The following is a 19676-nucleotide window of genomic DNA, read 5'->3' on the forward strand; positions in this document are numbered from 1 at the left end:
TACTTTTACCAGTATTTTCAGTATTTTAATTCTTTACTCTCTTTTTTGTGGCGAGTTAGTCAAAGTTTTGTGATGTATATTTCTAGGAAAGAATAACTCCCTACATATTTGTCTCTTTTGTGATGTATTTTTTTGTTCCTACTGTAAGGAATCCCTTTTCACAATACATATAATCCTAAAGATTTTGCAATGGACTATGTCCAGAACTATTTGTTGTGAACTGATTTAGCAGTTTAATGCTCTGATGCAGTCTGTAATGTGTATTCCTATAGTGTCGTTTAAGAAAGATTTTTTTGGTTTGACGTGTGATGCGAAAGAAAAGGAAGGGGCCGTTGCAAAGCACGGGTATTCACCTAGTAAAATACTAAAGTGCATAATACACAACTTTGATATTTAAATATACATTTCAACTCGAACGTAAGCTGAACTGAAGAAAAATTCCACTCTGAACTATGCTTTGCGTCTGAGCGTTCGACCGACGCAAAGCACATGTCCCTTTGATCAAAATGCTGCATCAACGCTGTTGAACAGATTATTGTAGTGTCCGACAAAAACCGCACACATATTATCACAGTGTTAAGAAAATAAAATACTGGACAATGAATTTCAAGGAAAGTTGATGGAACTTTCTGCCATCGTGGGATGGTTTTATTACAGTGTTATAAAATTCTTTCGATCGGATCTGAACTTCACCTCATGCATCAATGCATAACGCAGAGAGCTGAGGTGCTAGGTACCTAGTCCATCCATGCATCCAAGCTCAACGACTTGTACGTACTAAGTAGTATAATCCTTCCATTTATGGTAAACACCCAAACCAACGGCGATGTGGTGGTCGGACGTAAGTCAAAGAACGCTAGGATCGGCTGGTATCATTGTATCAGGTTAACTTGCATGAGGGCAACCTAATTAATTAGCATGTCAACTATGGTTAACAATTGGGTTGATAAAATAGAGCAACCTGTATCGGTTGCCCCTTGGACCCCATAGGATTTAGAAACTGACAACATTATTCATCCACGCTAACCTAGACGATACACTGCAATATGAATTTTCTTATATACGATGGACAAATTTTAAAAGGAAAAGCTCAAACAAAAGCATGAAGACTTGGTATCCTTCACAGTCATCCTATAGGAAAAATAATCCGTTATAATCAAGATCCATAATCCATACACATAGCACTTTAAGTTGTTTCCATTGCCCACCGCATAGATAGATGATCCGCTGTCTAATCTTATCGTTTATTTACCTATAGTTCCGGTTCAAACGGGACCTTTAGTTTTGGTTGGAGACGCCAACCGGGACTAAAGAGATTGCGGCAGGCTACGGCTGATGCGAAAGTCTTTAGCTCTGGTTGGTATCCTCAACAGGGACTAAAGTTCTTTAGTCACGGTTGGAGACACCAACCCAGACTAAAGACTTTATGATTTTATTGAATCGTCTTTTTCAGGTTTAAAATACAAAAGAAATTACTAGAAAGTTCAAAATTAAAAATCATTTTTGATGTAGGTAGGTTAGATTATCTAGTTATTATGAAAAATAGCAAACATGAATTTTGACTTATTTTGCAAAATAAAATGTATTTTTTGGTAAAATGACAATAACTTTTGCATACGAACTCGAAAAAAATGTTTAATATATGAAAATATATCTAGGCAAAAAGTTGCCAAATTTATAATTTTAGATTCTCAAACTACCAAAGGGAAAAATAAAAAAAAATCAGATTTTAGGTTTTGCCAAAAAAATATTGTTATTTATTTATTCAAGATTATTATTACTTTATTATTTTTTATTGTTTCAAATAATTATTTAGATTTCAAACAATAAAAAATTTGTGACATCGTAACTAAGAGGTTAATAGGATTGATATAATATTAATATCAATAAGGTGTGCTGGTGTACTTGGAAGTTTATTCGGAAGGAACTCAAAAGTTAAGCGTGATTGGCTGGAATTTTGAGGATGGGTGACCGTTCTGGAAATTTGACCACGAGTACTTTGATTAGAGATTAAATGTAGCTAGAGATTAAACTGGTCAAATATCTCAAATACTAGAAATTCTGAAAAAAATAAAAAAAATACAAAATACAAAATAAAGGTCCTCCAGCACTCGACTACACTCAATGCATGGATACCTTTAATCCAGGTTGGTGTGACCAACCGGAACTAAAGGTCCTTCAGAATCGTGCACGACCGCAACCCACACGGAGGCGTTTAGTCCCAGTTTATGGGCAACCGGGACTAAAGACTTTTTTCTACTAGAGCATCTAGGGCCGCTTCCATGCTCGGCCGTAGATCCCTAAAACATAAGAGGCGAGAGCCTGCCGCTGCTGCCGTCCAATGAGCGGGGTTTGCTCATGGGCATCCTCCTGGATTGGGGGTTGGGCTGGGGAGAGGTGTAGCTAGGGTTTCACCCAAACAGTTTTCTAGTTTATTATTGAAATTTTAATTCGAAATCATGTTGGTTTGGGTATTGATGTAGGATCGCCTCAATACTAGATATTTGTCGAGAAGGAAGAAATTCGCAGCGCCGAGCTACATTCTGCATTGATATCTTGTCCGACTGAGGAGAAAACACAACAATATTTTTTTTGCATGTCCTTTTTGCACAATCTTTGGGATTCAGTATGTGGAAACTATTACTAGATCTATCTTCCCATGAGTGCATCCACGATATCGGATTGCGTGTTTCATTCTCTATGGAGATTAGAATCTTAAAGTATGGATTGAAAATATAAGAAATACTCCCTCCGTCCCAAAATATAAGGCGTATAAGCATCAGTCAAAAGTCAAATCTTATTAACTTTGACAAATATTTAAGTAAAAATAGTTACATCTACAATATCGAATGAACATATTAATAAAATATACTTTGTGGTGAATCTACATATTGATTCAGTATTGTAAATGTTTATATTTTTATGTATAAACTTGGTCAAACTTTAAAAACGTTGACTTTTGACTAATCCTTAGGCGCCTTACATTTTGGAACGAAGGGAGTAGCACTTTTTTTTTTTGAGAAACACAGTACAAACGTAGACGCTCACATACACGCGCATACACTCACCCCTATGAACGCACACACACACCATACCCTTATGAGCACCTCCGGAAGACTGAGCCGGTTGGATCTTAAAATTGACGAAATCACCACAGACATCTCGCTGTCGACGGGAACGTTGCCTCCTACTGAATTAGTATTCTGCCTTTATGAGAAACACATATGTCAAACCTGAAGTTTGAACTCGTGGGTTACGGGTACAACCACCCTCATAACCACTCAACCTTAGGTTGGTTCTCGAAGTAGCACCATTTTCCAAGATTGAAATTATCATGTTTTTAGATCATGAAATCATCAAGGTTTGTTATAGTGCCGATTTTGTTTGTCGATAATGGGAGGTGTATTAGTTAAAGTTTGAGTATGTACAACCGGTCTCTGCATAACTAAAATGCATGCAGCTGCACAAGTTCAAAGGTACAAAAAAAAGGCAAATGCGCATTACAAGTATGGATCGCAGATACTAATAAAGTGCCTATGGTGGTGGTTATTTCCCAATGTCTTTCCATGGTATGAGGGAGAAGGGGGAAGAAGCACACTTGGAGATCCGTAGATTACCCTTGCGATGCATGTTAATTTTCTTAGTACTTAAACATCTACACACCCTGGTATTGGTCGTTGGTAGTTCTTTCTCGTAAAAGCCCATTCGTGGTTTTGTAGATACTGTAGCTCTTTGATACCACGGTTTTCAAAATACATTGAATCTAAGAACAGCTAGCCTTGTTTTTTCTTGTACTATAGACCTGATGCACATTATTATTCTTTAGTTTGGTGGATGGAAATATTTCTTGTGTTACACAGAGTTGACCAACTTGCAACTCGCCAACTTATCTTTTTTTTTTGGAAAAAATGCTCGGCAAACCAGCCTTGCGCGCTCTTGGAAATGTGTATAAATAGGGGTTGTCTGCTTGATACATTTCCATGCAAAAGTAGATCCATCTATCGGGCTACAGCACACCTACTGCAGCCTACAGCAGCAACACGTACCAGAGGAGCTGAGCATCAGCTATCTGAAGCAACTCAACTGCAAGGTCGAAGATGGCACGGCAACATGCTGCCTCTGTGCTTGCCGCGGCGTTGGTCTTCGGGATACTCGCATCCATCCCAGCTGGTAAGCTAATACGTGTGTATTTATGTTGATCACCGGTGTCAAACTAGTGAACCGTCGCTTAGAAGTTAGAAGATGATGGTCTAATTCTAATTGTTGACGAATTTTTTCTCGGGCAGAGGTGCGATCCATCGGCGTGTGCTACGGCGTTAAGGGCGACCACCTGCACATGCCGTCGGCGAGCGATGTGGTGAAGCTCTATGTATCCAGGGGCATCACCGGCATGCGCATCTATGAGGCCAACGCTGAGACGCTCGCGGCCCTCGACGGAACCGGCATCGACCTCATCGTGGACGTACCCAACCACCAGGTCGCCAAGATGGCCTATTGCCCCTGCGCCGCGTCCAAATGGGTCCAAGACTACGTCGTGGCCTACCCGGGCGTGAGCATCAGGTACATCGCCGTCGGCAACGAGGTGAACGGCGACGAGCCGCTGGCGCAAAACATCCTCCCAGCCATGCAGAACATGAACGCCGCCTTGTCCTTGGCCGGCTTCGAGCAAATCAAGGTGTCCACGGCGGTGCAATCGGGTGTGACAACGGGGTACCCTCCCTCCCACGGTACCTTCTCTCCCGAACGGGGTGCCCACATGCCGCCCATCGCGCTGTACCTTGCCAAGACGGGTGCGCCGCTGCTTGCTAACGTGTACCCCTACTTCGCCTACACGGGCACGCCCGGGATTGACATCAAGTACGCCCTCTTCACCTCGTTGGGCACGGTGGTGCAGGATGACAACGGTCTCGCCTACCAGAACCTGTTCGATGCGATGGTTGACACGTTCTACGCGGCGCTCCAGAGCGCCGGGGCAACGGATGTCGGCATTGTGGTGTCCGAGAGCGGGTGGCCGTCGGCCGGCGCAACGGCTGCGACTGTTAGTAACGCGCAGGCGTACAACCAGGGGCTGATCGACCACGTCTCCTATGGCACGCCCAAGGTGCCGCAGCCGCTGGAGACGTACATATTCGCTATGTTTAACGAGAACGAGAAGACAGGTGAAGAGACGGAGAAGCACTTTGGGCTGTTCAACCCGGACATGTCGTCGGCGTACGATATCAACTTCTAAACCAGCCGGATGGATCGAAATGTAACATCTCTACTAATAAGTTACGTATCGGTGGTGTTGGTAGGTCAAAAAAATCGGATTAAATTTTCGTCCGTTAAATAACCGATCTGCAATGGTACGTTAGAAAACTACTAGATTCGTCCGTCCCAATACTCTTGGTACGTTAAAAAACCAGTCTACCGTTCCGTGGTTTCCATCGCTAAAAAACCGGCCTACACTTCTCGTCCATGCATCCGAGCTTGACATAAGGGTGTGAAGAAAATCAAGGATCGGAGTCGACTTCACCTGATCTGCTCGTCAATAAAAACGACTTGAATCCTTTTGCTTTTATTTATTCTGACGCGATATATACCTTCCTGTGCCCGACGCGGTCATCCTCGCTGCAACGCCGGCCATGTTTTCCGGCGCAGCTCTCCATGATCTCTACGGTGGTATATAGCGGCGATGGATGATGGCGATTGATTCCACGCTGCAGCACCTCGGCGCAGCTCCATCCGTCCCCAGAGGCCGTCAACTTCCAACCAACGCCACGGCACGACTTCCGCCGCGAGTGCCGCCTCCACCATGCATGCGCGAGTAATCCACCGTGTGCCTTCCTTATTGCAACAAAACATTACAGATTGCGCTTCCGACTCAATTAAAAGAAGTCCTAGCTGATTACACGAAGACGGCTGGACACATCTCTCCTTATTAATTAGCAGGGCAGGGAGCCGATCTGGCATGGTCTCTAGATGCTTTTCGCGATCAAATTTCCAGCCATTCAAAATAACTTTGTGACGTACTAGCTACCTCCTTGGCTCCTTATCACCAGTCGGCATCTTGCCATGTTGGACTGCGTCGTCGTCGAGTTCGATCTCTGCCACCATCGGCCGTTACTACTACCATGTGGAGACCAAGAAGTTTTGATGCCATGCCGGACTGCACCGTCGTCAAGTTCGATCCCAGAAAATGTGCAGCGCAGCCGGCGGCGGGCTGCATGCAGGACACACGCAGTTTCCACTCCAACTTTGGTATCCTCAAAAGCCAGGACACACGTCGATGAAATTCCCAAAGTTTCCAGCACCGACGACAGACACACGATCCTGAACTTTGCTGGTACTACATGGTCGTCATCCCACGTCTGGATGCCACTGAAGCGGACGAAGTTGAGGTTAGAGTCGTTGGAGGACAAGCCATAGCGCAGCACTACGGGAGAGACGGCGTGTGCCGAAGGCCAGCCGATGTGCCGACAGCCAAATGTCGGGGCCGTCGGCATAGAGGCCTCCAGCTACCGGCGACGGAGCTCACCGTGTCGGCACAACGCACGACAGACCGACGGTCACACTCGGCGCAGATGAGGAAGTCGGCACAGCAAGGTGGAGCCCGAAGGCCACCATCGGCACAGCCGCAACCGTCGGCACACGAACTGACAGGCGGGCCCAGCCGTTAGGCTGTCACGGCGCCGTCCATGCTGTGCCGACGGTAGCGCATGGCGCAACCACCGCCATCGGCACAGCAACTGACTGTTGGACCCCCTCTCATGTTGTGCCGACAACTACCCACGACACAACCACGGCCGTCAGCACACCCAATTATGCACCTTTTTATTTTTACATTTTTTCACTACAAAGATAATTATTACCCATATAATTGTTAATCTCAATTATTTTTATTTGTTTATTTCTTTCTCACTGCTATTTTGGCGAACCCCTTTGCGGGAAACCTATATATGTATAAGGGCGGTATATATCCCCCGCCGGGACCCCGGTCTAGGGTTTTCCCAGAAATCGAGGATTGGAGAGTGATTTGAGATGGTTTTATATCCTAGGCTACCCCCACAGGTGTGTCCGGCTTCTCGCCCATGGGGTTCCTACACTTACGCAGATTCTGGATGTATAGGGGGAACTCCCTCGGAGGTGAACCGGAGAGAAACTTGAGATCATATGGGATGATCCTTATTACCACATATACCTATGACCTAACCTAGCTCAAATGGAGGCATATGCCCACCGGGGGACCCCGATGAGATGCAGTCAAAGGGGTAGACCGCGCGGTCAACGGAACTAGGGTTTCGTCAGAAATCGAGCCTCGGATGGGGTGAATGGCCCAAAAACATGTGTGTGTCCACATGGCATGCACAAAAGTGATTTGAGATGGTTTTATATCCAAGGCTACCCCCCAGGTGTGTCCGGCGTCTCAGACATGGGGTTCCTACACTTAGGCAGATTCTGGATGTATAGGGGGAACTCCCTCGGAGGCATATGCCCACCGGGGGACCCACAATAATGATACACTTAAGAACTTAAGACCCAGACACGATACAAAACACTTAAATAACTAGACCCACACACATACCAAGGCGCTTAAAGAACTAGACCCACACACGAACCGAAACACTTAAAGAACTACACCCACACAGGAACCAAAACACTTAAACAACTACACCCTCACACGAACCAAAAAATTTAAAGAACTACACCCACACACGAACAAAGCACTTAACACTGGGTCGACACATGACCCGCTAGACACACGGACTCGACACACACACATTCTAATCAGTTGTCGAAATCTTCGTCCTCGCTGGGGGTGTCCTCTGAAGCGGTACTTGAGAGCTTCCACAACCACCGTTCATCATCCTCCCCCCATGTCGAGGCCTCTCCTTTGGCGTACTCCGCTTCATATTCGGCCCTCCTCTGCCGCTTTCCCGCCCCCCTCTCTCTCCTGTACGTCTGCTTCTCCTTCCAGAATGCATGCGTGGCCTCGACGTCTCTAGGATGGTCTCTGCGCCACTGTGCCATGAACTGCTCGTTCGCCTCGGTGGTATCAATCTGCCGCTGGCCAGACCTATACCGCCGCGCTTCACCCTGTGAGCGAAGTAGCGGCTCAGTAGAGAGACTCTGAGCTTCCGTCAGAGACCTGACCTCCGGGAAGTTCATTTTGTGGCGCGACCGGCCAAACCTCCAAGCTGCAACGTCGTATGCGCGGGCAGCAGCCTCCTTCGAGTAGAAGCTGTCGAGCCACACACGCGCAACACCAGCGGTGATTTCAGCTGCGAAATGACCCGCAGGCCGCAGGCGAACGCCGATGAAGCCCGTGTTGCTACGGCAACAAGGAGCCATCTCAACGGTAGCTCAGCTCAGAGGATTTTGGATGAGAGAAGTGGTGACGGGAGAAATGTTGGTGCTGTTAGTGGAGAAGACATGGCTATATATAGGCCGGCGAGGGGCTGAAACGGCGGGAAAACTTGGCGGGAGAGAATGGGTGATGACGCGTGAAGCACACGTCCGTTGGGAACCCCAAGAGAAGGTGTGATGCGTGCAGCAGTGAGTTTTCTCTCAGTAAGAAACCAAGGTTATCGAACCAGTAGGAGATGAAGCCCACGTGAAGGTTGTTGGTGAAGGAGTGTAGTGCGGCGCAACACCAGGGATTCCGGCGCCAACGTGGAACCTGCACAACACAATCAAAATACTTTGCCCCAACGTAACATTGAGGTTGTCAATCTCACCAGCTTGCTGTAAACAAAGGATTAAACGTATGGTGTGGAGAATGATGTTTGCTTGCAAAGAACAACAGAGAACAATGATTGCAGTAGGTTGTATTTCAGATGTAAAAGAATGGACCGGGGTCCACAGTTCACTAGTGGTGTCTCTCCAATAAGATAAATAACATGTTGGGTGAACAAATTACAGTTGGGCAATTGACAAATAGAGAGGGCATAACAATGCACATACATATCATGATGACTACTATGAGATTTACTTAGGGCATTACGACAGAGAACATAGACCTCTATCCAGCATGCATCTATGCCTAAAAAGTCCACTGTCGTTGCCTAATCGACGGTACCTCGGAGGAGGGATCCTCACGAGGGGGAGAAGAAGTGGGGGCCATAGGGCGGAGTGCACACGGGACGGTGGTACGCGAGTTACCCAGCTTCGGAACACCTGCACGATGACAGGGCCTACCGCCGCTTGTCCGGAATTATCCGGGCGCTTTCGCGTTGTTACAATGAGTTGTGGTTGTGCCTCTAGGGCTTCCGGGATCCGGCTTATAAAGGCGCACGGATCTAGGGTTTACATGGAGAGTCCTAGCCGGATTACTGCATGCCCTAACTATGGTACAATATCTTGCCGTGCACGTCACGGATCCGCCTTCCATATACGTCGTACCGGATCCGGGTTCCTCATGGGCCTCCATGGATCCGGGTTACTCCTATGTCGGTACGGATCCGGCCCGCCGATCCCGGGCTGGACTTCTTCCTTCATGATCAACAACGAATCGGGCCGCCCGATGGGCCACATGCCTCATCACCGTCTATGGGCCACCCGGGCTTGCCGGATCTAGGCACCGTCGATGGTACACCCATGAAGTATACCCACAACAAGTAGCCCCCGGAGTTCTCCGAGTTTCACCTGCAGCTTCCGCCTTGCCGGCCTATCATGATCTCCGGCAAACGTTGGTAACGCGGAGAAACTTGAAGAGCTCCAACTTTGCATTTTCTTCTTCTTCCAACTTAAAGCCGGAAAATGCTCCCACCTCGCGGGACTTCATCCATCGACATTCCAAAGAACATCTCCGGGTTACTCCCTGCACGAATGAGAACAAACTTATCCTTACGCAATTACCCGGAATCTTAAAAGACTCAAACGGTTCCGCCAATTCTGGCGCCATTTTCGCGCGATTTCCGCGGTAACTTATCTATAGCCATTTTTACCGCTAGGGTTTAGGACACGTGTCACGCATCCAACGGTGCGACGCTTGCGTTCCGACCACAGGATGCGGAACACGAATCTTATCCCCTCAGCCTATAAATATCCGCCGTCGAGCCCTTTACCCTCATTCACCCCCTTCTCACCTCTCAGCCAAGCGCCGCCCACGAGATCCTCTCCGCCGTGCCGGAATCTCACCGGAACTTCGCCGGAGTCGCTCGCCACCGCACGGTGTTCGTCCGGCTCTTAACTTCAGCGAGCCACCGCGCGAAACCTCGTCGCCGGCGACTCCGACCACCGCGGACTCCATCACGGTGAGCTCTCGAGCGTCGTTCTCGTGCCGTAGTTGGTAGGGGTAAACTTTGGGGAAGACGACATGGGATCCGACTAAAATTAGTTTCCGACAAACTATTTTCTTCAGATGTCTTCAACAACTCCGCCTCCAAGCTCGGAACCAATCATGGCGACGCCGATCTCCTCCGCTCCGCCTCCCTTCGCCCCGGCTAAGCCGGATCCTCCGAGGGATTCCGGCAAAGAAACCGAGGGGACCTCCGCTCACCCGGAAAAAACTTCCGAAGCGGGTCAAATGGTGCAGCAGACGGAGGAAGCCGCCAAGAAGTCAAAAGCTCGGAAGCGCGACTCCGAAGCTAAGGGAAAGTGGTGGCCCCGTGCCACCACCGAGATGGAGCTCAAGAACCTCGAGTCGGAGGGCTTTCGCAACCCGGAAGCTGGAGGTCGGTCCCGGATGAACTTGCTCCGGCTCCGAAGGACAACGAGATGGTGCCGACGAAGGCACCGGTGGAGCGCGGATTTTCATTTCCGCCTTCGGATTTCTTCCCGGAGATACCGAAGACGTATGGACTCCAACCCCACAACATCTCTCCAAACAGCGTCCTCGCCATCAGCAACCACGTCGCCCTCTCGCGAAGGCCATCTCCGGTAACCCCCGAGATTTCTTTATTCCAATACTTTTTCTCCGTCAAGAAGGAGAGGATCCGGCAATCCGCCGAACTTGCTACATGCGGATCCATCACTTTTATACTCCGCCCGGGCCGCGTCTACCCCCTACCGACCGCCACGAATCCGCGAGGTACCGGTCCGGGGGCTTCTTCTATCTCGAAGGACGTCTCCGACCCGGCGAGCGAAAAGAAACTTCCGGCTTTCAAGAACTGCCCTCCCACCGAGCTTCCGTCATGGACGCATCGCCCCCACTTCTCCGACTCGCCTCAACTAACCCGCGCCGTTAGACGGATCCGCAAGCTCACGGAGGAGGGGCCGACAGGGAAGGACTTAACCCTTTCCCCGGTTCACCAAGCGGATCCAGCCCGCTACAAAACAGGGACCGCCTGATGTTTGAATACACGGGGCGCGATGATCCAATGCGCGCCACCAAGGATAATCTGTCCGCTGACGCCATCGACAAGAGGATCCGGGTTCTCCTCAAGATCTCACGTGAACTCCATGTTCACGTATGCAACAAGGATATCCATACAAATGGATCCGGAACCGCGGTACGTCGTCTTGACTTTGGTTTATTATTTTTCTTCGAACTTTTGGCTAAGTGTAACTTCGAACCAGCTCGAGGCGCCGGAGGAAAATCAACTCGGAACTCTCCTCCGAGTCCCATCCACCGGCCACGCGGATCCGGAGGCCACGTCGAGGCGGAAGCTCCCGAAGCTTCACGTCCCGCGAAGAGGAAGAAACCAGCCCCTTCAAGCCCTTACGCGAAACGCCCCCGCGAGACACTCAGCATCGCGGCTACCCGGAAAGCCGAGGCGGAAAAGAAGCGCCTCGCGCTGATTAATACCAAGCAACAAGGGGCAGCCTCGCCATCCAACACTTTTTCAAGCCTTCCGGGTAAGCGTCTTCTTCCGAGACCCAAGTTCTGATTTAACACTTGCTCTTATATTTTTATGTTTTTCCTGAAGTTCCGGAAGCCAGCCTCCCAAGGCCCCAAGGGTCAACAAGAAAAAGGCCAAGCCATCTCCGGCTTCATTTCCCATTACTCCTGAGGTTGGAGTTCCGCCAAAAGCTTCATCCACCTCCAAGCCGGATCCGAAGGACGTCATCGACCTTGACGACATTCCTGAAGATCCCGCTCACCAGGGCGACTCCGCCAAGGGAACCTCCTCACCCATTCCTCCCTCTGATCAGCCTGAGCTCCGCTTTCGCGGGGCCTACCAATGAAGAACAAGAGCAGAAGGTCAAGCTCCTCCAAGTTACCAATGCGCCCCGAGTCAGCCTCGAGCCAACTCCATCCCTCCGAAGCTCACCCTCGCACAGCGTCACGCGGAAGTTTCCGCAATGCCGAACAAGGTATGGGGGAAGCCGGACGAGGAGACACGAGATCTCGCGGAACCGGAGAAAGATTTGAAAGATTTTTTCGCCAAGCACAAGGAAGTGCGGCGAGTAACACTAGCCCCCAAGCATTGGGTGATATAGCTCCGTGTGTATTATCCGATGCTTTCCCGTAATGTACTTTAGGCGGAAATTTAAAATTTTTATATCTCAAACCGAACTCCTCGCTAGCCCCCAAGATTTTAAATATCCGACTAACTCCCCGCCGTCTCACGGACCACACGGAAACCGCACGAAGATTTGCGCATCCATGTGCTTGAGCAGATCACGGAGATTGAGGGGCTGCGACAAAACGCGGAAAATAGCCAAAAGGCTATCCACCTGCTCGAGACCCGCCTTAAAGGTACAAAACCCGGTATTTCACTTTTTGTGTTGTCATAGTTCATATTGCATAACATGCGCAACTTGACTCGTCTCCAGAAGAAACTGCCAAGCATGCCTCGTTTGCTGAGCTTTCCGCCAAGGTCAAGGTGCTTGAGGCGGAGAACGAGTCCCTCAACAACTTCATGAAAGAATCCTCGAGCAAAGAGATTGAGGCAAGGAAAGAGCTCTCCGAGAAGCATGCCCGTGAGAAGGCGGAACCGATCGAGAAGCCGGAGAAAAGTCAAGGCCGCGCGCTCACCTTAATTTCCAAGAACAAAGCCCCGGAAGCGGAGGCGGAAGCCATTGACAAGCTTATCTTCCGTAAGCATTTTTCCACGTCGTTTGCTCCGACCAGCTTATATGTTCTCTCCGACGAGACCGAACCTCTTTCTTCCGCAGCAAGCCTTGGCCTTGAGTGGTCAAAGGATTCAAACCTCGTCGAGGACGGAGGCATACGAGGAAGTGCGGATCTCAATCGATGCGCTCGTTTAAAGCCTCGCCGCGGAATCGCCACGGCCCCGTCGCCGAAGAAGGCCAAAACCACAGCTCATTGATACAATGACCAAACTCATGCGACAGATGCCGGAGTTCATCAAGGACCGGCGTAAGTCTTCCGCGCGCGGAGCCGCCTCCTTAGTCCTAGCCACCCGCAAGGCTTTCTTCCCCTCACTCAACATGGCGCAAGTTGCACGCGGAGCTCCCGAGAGTTCCGACATGTGCGCCCTTCTCGCGGAAACCGAAGGCTATGAAGAGCTGTTTGTCGTGCGAGTGGATAACTCGTTCGGTACCGCAAACACGATCTGCCCGAAGGTTTTTCCGATGCGGAGGAAGAAGCAGAGCGAGCCGAGTTTTTTGGGGAAGGATCCGGGTCCAGCAGCGAGCGCTCCGGAGAGAACTCGGAAACGACTCGAAGCCGGATCCGGTGGCAGCGACGACGGCTCCAGCCTACCAAAGCAATCCGAAGAGGAAGACTCCGAGTAGAGTTCCCGTTTAAAACAATGAAACAAATTGCATCATTTTGGCCCCAGTGAGGGTTTGTAATAAGACTTAAATTCTTAAGTAGCTAGGAACGAAACAATTATGCGTGGGGCGGAAACACTTATCCGGCTATCCGTTTAATATTATGCGCATGTTTCGTTTTATGTCGGAAAGCAAGTGCCGACTTCGTTATTTTCCGGCTTGCCCGCTTGACCTTCCACGAGCCGGAAAACCTTAGCCGGAAACGCCGCCGCCGGCGACGAAGCCCAATGGCAATCCGTCCATAACCGCGGAAACAAGCCCCCGTGCGTAGGTGCCGGAAATCGCTACTAGGAGTCCACGAGTTCGCAACAGTATAACAACTTAATCGTAAAACTTAAGCTTACGTCCTAAAGGACGATTTTGAAAATCACAACTTTCATACACGCCTAGGCGGAAATGTCCAGCTCGCGGTTTTAGTCGGAAAAAACGTACACGATCTAAAATGAACAAGTAAAGGAGGTAAAAGACTCAAAGAGTGAACCATAAGCTTTATTTCATTGATCATGTATAATTATTACGGAGTTTGTAACTCGAAAAAATATGCTAAGTGTAGAAAGGACGTAGCTGTGCTATATTCCAGGGGCGATCTGTTTCATCGTAGATGTCATCCGGATCCTCACGCTTGCGTTTCCGGCGCCAATTAGCGGGTCTATCCCTTAGCTCGCGGAAATCAACAAGGTAGTACGACCCGTTGTGAAGTACTTTGCTAACGACGAAAGGTCCTTCCCATGGAGATTGCAGCTTATGGTCTTTCACTCGTCGAAGGCGGAGGACCAGGTCTCCCGCCATGAAGGAGCGTTTCCGGACTCGACGACCGTGATAACGTCGGAGCCTTTGCCGATAGATGGCGGATCTTTGGTCCGCTAAGTTCCGAGCTTCCTCGATCAGGTCCACAGATAGCTGTCTGGCCTCGTCAGCTGTTTCTTCATTGTAGGCGGAAACTCGCGGTGAATCGTGGATGATGTCGGAGGGGAGCACGGCTTCGGATCCGTATACCAGGAAAAAGGGAGTAAACCCTGTTGATCCGTTAGGGGTAGTTCGTAAACTCCACGTAACAGCTTCCAACTCGTCAGCCCAAGCTCCAGCCTGCTCGTCGCAGCGGTCCTTCAAGGCGTGGTTTAATTCCTCGATAATATTAGGCCGTTAGCCCTTTCAACTCTGACCATTGGACTGTGGGTGAGCCACGGATGCGAGGTCCAAGCCGTATCCCCATTGTCTCACAATAATCCTTTAATTCTCCTTGAGCGAAGTTCGTGCCATTATCTCGTGATTATGCCGTGTGGGATGCCGAATCTCATCACGAGGCTGCAGTACGAATTTTAGTGCCGTAGCACCATCGGCTTTTCTCACCGGCTTGGCCTCGATCCACTTGCTGAACTTGTCAACAGCCGACCAGGAGGTATTCACAACCGCCAGGAGATGATCTTTTCAATTTACCAACCATATCGAGCCCCCAGACCGCAAATGGCCAGGTGATAGGTATGGTTTTCAGCTCTTGGGCTGGAGCGTTTGGTTGAGTAGCGTAGTACTGACAACCTCGGCAGGTCTTGACTATCTTGTCGCATCTTCTTTAGCCGTTAGCCAATAAAAGCCTAGCCGAAAAGCTTTTGCAACGAGTGACCCGGGAGCGGCATGGTGCCCGCAATCCCCCGCGTGGATCTCTCCGAGGATTTCAATGCCATCTTGATTGGAGACGCATTTGAGAAACACCCCCGTTGCGCTTCGTTTGTAGAGCTGTCCATCGACAATTGTGTAGGATCGTGCTCGTTCGATGATCCGGCGCGCGAGGACCTCGTCCTCCGGCAGCTTCCGATCGATGAGGTAGTCCAGAAAGGCCGTGTCCAAGCCGGAATGGTAGCCAATACCTCTTTAGCCGGAGACACCGCCACATCCGGGTTTTCCGGGTTAGCGCCCTTCACCGAGGGTATCCGGAGATGCTCTAGGAAAATTCCAGGCGGAATTGGTCTTCTCGCCGGATCCGAGCTTGGATAGCATATCCGCCGCCGTATTGTCGTCTCTTCCGACGTACTTGACTTCGTATCCGAGGAAGCACTTGGCGAGCTCGTCAACTTCGTCTCCGTAGGCCGCCATGACGGAATTTCCGGCGTTCCAGGTTCCGGCTACTTGTTGTGCCACCAGGTCGGAATCTCCACAAGCATATGATGTGCTTGATCCCGATTTCCTTAGCGATGCGCGCACCGTGTAGTAGAGCCTCGTATTCCGCCATGTTATTTGTAGCTTCGAAGTGGATCCGCGGAACATACCGCAGCTTCTTCTCCGGTAGGGGACTTCAGGGTGACTCCGGCTCCCGAGCCTTGATGCTGCTTGGATCCGTCGAAGTGCATGACCCATGTTTTCGGTTCCGGCTCCGGACTTGCATCCGGAGCTTCGTCCAATCTGCAACGAAATCTGCCGAGACTTGGGATTTGACCGCAGTCCTTGGCTTGTAAATGATGTCGAAGGCGGATAATTCGATGCCCCATTTAGCTGTTCGTCCCGTTGCGTCGCCGTTGTTGAGAATTGTTGACAGCGGAGCTTTACTAACAACCGCTATCGGGTGCTCCCGGAAATAGTGTCTCAGCCTTCCGGCTGCCTAGGAAAACTCCATAAGCAAGCTTCGAAAGTGAGGGTATCTTTGCTTTGATTCCGTCAAGCACCTCGCTAATGTAGTAGACAGGTCTCTCGTACGTCATATTCATGACCTTCTTCCTTTCGCTCCACCACGATGACGAGGCCGACGACCTTGTTGGTAGCCGCCGGATAAAGGAGCATTGGCTCGACTCGCCGGGGCTGCCAAGATAGGTGGGGAGGTAAGTATTTCCTTCAACCCACGAAGAGCTGCGTCGACCGCGTCGTCCCGGCACAAATTTATCTCGTTTTCTTTAGCAGCTTGTACGTAGGTAGCGCCTTCTCGCCAAGACGGCTAACAAACCTCGCTGATTGCTGCGACGCAACCAGTTAGTCGTTGCACATCTTTGAGACAAGTTGGTCGTTTGATGCACAGGATTGCCTTGATCTTTTCCGGGTTCACCTCAATGCCTCTATGAGAGACTATGAAGCCAAGGAGTTTTCCGGCTGGCACGCCAAAAACGCACTTCAGCGGATTCAACATCATCTTGTACCTGCGGAGGTTGTTGAAGGTTTCTGTGAGGTCGCTGATCAAGTCGGATCCTTTCCGGGTCATGACCGCGATGTCGTCGACGTAAGCGTGCACGTTCCGGCCAATTTGGTCCTTCGAGCACCGCCGCATCGTACGCCGGTAAGTAGCACCTGCATTTTTCAAACCAAAGGGCATAGTAACATAGCAAGTAAGTACCAAACGGGGTTATGAATGAAGTCGCCTTTTGGTCGGATTCCTTCATCCGGATCCGATGATACCCGGAATACGCATCAAGAAAACACAGAGTTCCGCCCTCGCCGTCGAATCAATGACTTGGTCAATGCGCGGCAAGGGGAACGGATCCTTCGGGCAATGTTTGTTCAAGCCGTAGTAATCGATGCACATTCTTAGTATTTCAGTTGTTCTTTTTGGGTACAAGGACGGGATTCGCGACCCAATCGGTGTGGATAACTTCTATTACAAAACCTCGCTTCTAGTAACTTTGCTAGTTCCATTCCTATGGCGCGGCGCTTCTTGTCTCCAAAGCGTCGCATAGCTTGCTTCACCGGTTTAGCCCCCGGATTTATGTTGAGGTAGTGCTCGGCGAGTTCCCTAGGTACTCCGGACATGTCGAAGGTTGCCATGCGAAGATATCCATGTTAGCGCGGAGGAACTCGACGAGCGCGCTTTCCTATTTGGGGTCCATGTTGGCTCCGACTGACACCTGCTTGGAGGAGTCACCCGGAATGAGGTCATGCTTCTTGGTTTCTATTGCGGGCTTGAAGGAGGTTTTCTCGCTCGGAGATTTGCTTCTTGGTGGTCCGCATCTCGCCGGATCCACCGCGGCCCCGTAGCCTTTCGGCTCTTCTCCGGATATGACGGACTCTGCGAAGGCGGCTTCGCCCAACTCGCACTCATGAGCCTTTTTGTAGTCTCCGGTTATGGTGATCATACCGTTGGGACCCGGCATCTTGAGCTTGTTGTAGATATAGCACGCCCTTGCGTGGAACTTGTGGTAGGTGGGCCTCGCCGAAGATGACATGGTAGGAGCTCTTGAAGGGCACAACTTCGAACGTGATCTTCTCTTCGCGGAAATTATGAACATCGCCGAAGGCCACGGGAAGTGTGATGCTGCCGAGGGAGTTCGCCTTCTTACCCGGAACCACGCCGTGAAACTCAGTTGTGCTGTGTTTGAGCTGTTCCTTGGTGAGGTTCATCCGCTCCAGAGTCTCCAGGTACATGATGTTCAAGCTGGCTCCGCCATCCATGAGGCACTTGGAGAAGTCATACCCGTCTATGCGGGGACTCACAACCAAGGCGTAGTATTCTTTTGGCACAGAGGCGGGATGATCCGCCCTGTCAAATGTGCACGGAACTTCCGACCACTCGACATATCGCGGCACAGCCGGAACCGTGGCGTTCAGGAAACGGGTAGCTGATTTTGTAGCGCGGATCGTGGGGGTTCCGAGGAAGGTGTGGTAAGCCCCCACGCTCTTTTTCTCGAAGGGGTTGGATTTTCCTCGCGGTTCCGGCTTTGGGATCCGGCGAGTTATCATCCTCGTCCATCGCCTCGGAACTCGTCCTCCTCCTTGTCCTTGTTCTTGCCCTTGCCTCCTTTGCCGCGTGGGCGGTGCTTCCGGGCTCGCTTGTATCCTCGCCTCCGGGTCATTCTTGAGGTCGTTGACCCACTTGCGTTGCGGTTGGTGTGAGTGGACTTCCCCGTAGCCGGATCCAAGTGGGCCAGGCAGGGCATGTCTCTCGTACTCCTCGTAGGTTTGCGGGGCGCGGGATCCGCCGGCGGTGACCTCGGTGCCATGTCGTCGACCCCTTCCGGCTCCGCCTCCACGGCCGCGTCCTCTTCCGCCTCCCCGAACCTCCGCGTTGGAACGCCATGGCGACCATCTCGGATCCGCCACTCTTCCGGTCATCGTGGTTTTTGCGCTTGTGGCCGCCGTTGCTACCGTTATCACGGTTCTTCTTTTGCTGGTGCAGGGGGATTGCTGTAGCTGCGATGTCACCGCCTGCGTCGTCATCGGCGGCAGTGTGATCACTGGCGATGGAGATCATCTCATCCAAAGTCAGTTTGTTGGCGTTAGCCAAACATGTAAGCTTATGTCTCAGCAATCCTCCTCTCTGCAGTCCACCAATAAAGGCGTACATGGCAGTGGTGTGGTCGACGTTTTCGCACTCGTTTCTGCATGCCAACCATCGTGTGAGGAAGTTCCTTGAGGTTTCTCCCTTCTTCTGGATACAAGCTTGTAGGTCGCTTGCCGTGGCAGGTCTTTTGTAGGTGCCTCCGAAGTGTTTCTCAAAAGCGGTCTTCGTGTCGAACCAAGCAAAAGATGGAGTTCTTCTCGAGGTCGCCGAGCCAAATCCGGGCTGGTCCTACAAGGTACAACCGGAGCATGCGGCAGGCGATATTAGGGGTTCCCCAGCGAAGGTTACCGCATTGTAGTAATCCTCAATCCAGTATCCGGCCTTTCGGTGCCATCATAATGCTTCAGATTTCCGGGTAACTTGAGGGAGCTCCTGGGTTTTGGTTCCTCTCGAATCATCCCGCCAAAGCACTTTGGACCAATGTAGTCTGTTCTGTACTCGTTGAGGCGGTCCCGCGCGTCGCGCGAGCCGTGACGTGGAGATTTTGAGCGAGAGCGAGATCTTCGGCCGCCGCCTCCGCCTCCACCTCCGCCACCACCGCTAGGTGGAGGTGAGGGAGACCTGCGAGGTGGTCGGTCTGCTTTCTTGCTTCCGGCTTCTGATTCTCCTCGCCCTCTCGGTGCTGACTCCGGCTCCTATGGCTGCCTTCGCCGTGGCGTTGGCTGCCTTGGTCGTGCCGGCGGGGCTCCGGGTTATGGCTTCGGCGAGGCTCTGGGTCGCGACTACGGCGAGGTTCTGGGTCGCGCTCCTCATTCCG

At 50.7% G+C, this 19676-nt stretch overlaps 1 protein-coding gene across 1 annotated transcript; it reads left to right on the plus strand.

Moving 5' to 3' along the window:
* Positions 1–4097: 4097 nt before the first annotated feature.
* LOC124665374 (glucan endo-1,3-beta-glucosidase, acidic isoform-like) lies at positions 4098–5230 on the plus strand. Its single transcript, XM_047202785.1, has 2 exons — positions 4098–4170; positions 4287–5230. The coding sequence occupies exons 1-2, from the start codon at positions 4098–4100 to the stop codon at positions 5228–5230; spliced, it is 1017 nt and encodes a 338-aa protein (XP_047058741.1).
* Positions 5231–19676: the final 14446 nt, after the last annotated feature.

The sequence above is a fragment of the Lolium rigidum genome, chromosome 6 (genome assembly GCF_022539505.1).
Source record: "Lolium rigidum isolate FL_2022 chromosome 6, APGP_CSIRO_Lrig_0.1, whole genome shotgun sequence".
Lineage (NCBI taxonomy): Eukaryota > Viridiplantae > Streptophyta > Magnoliopsida > Poales > Poaceae > Lolium > Lolium rigidum.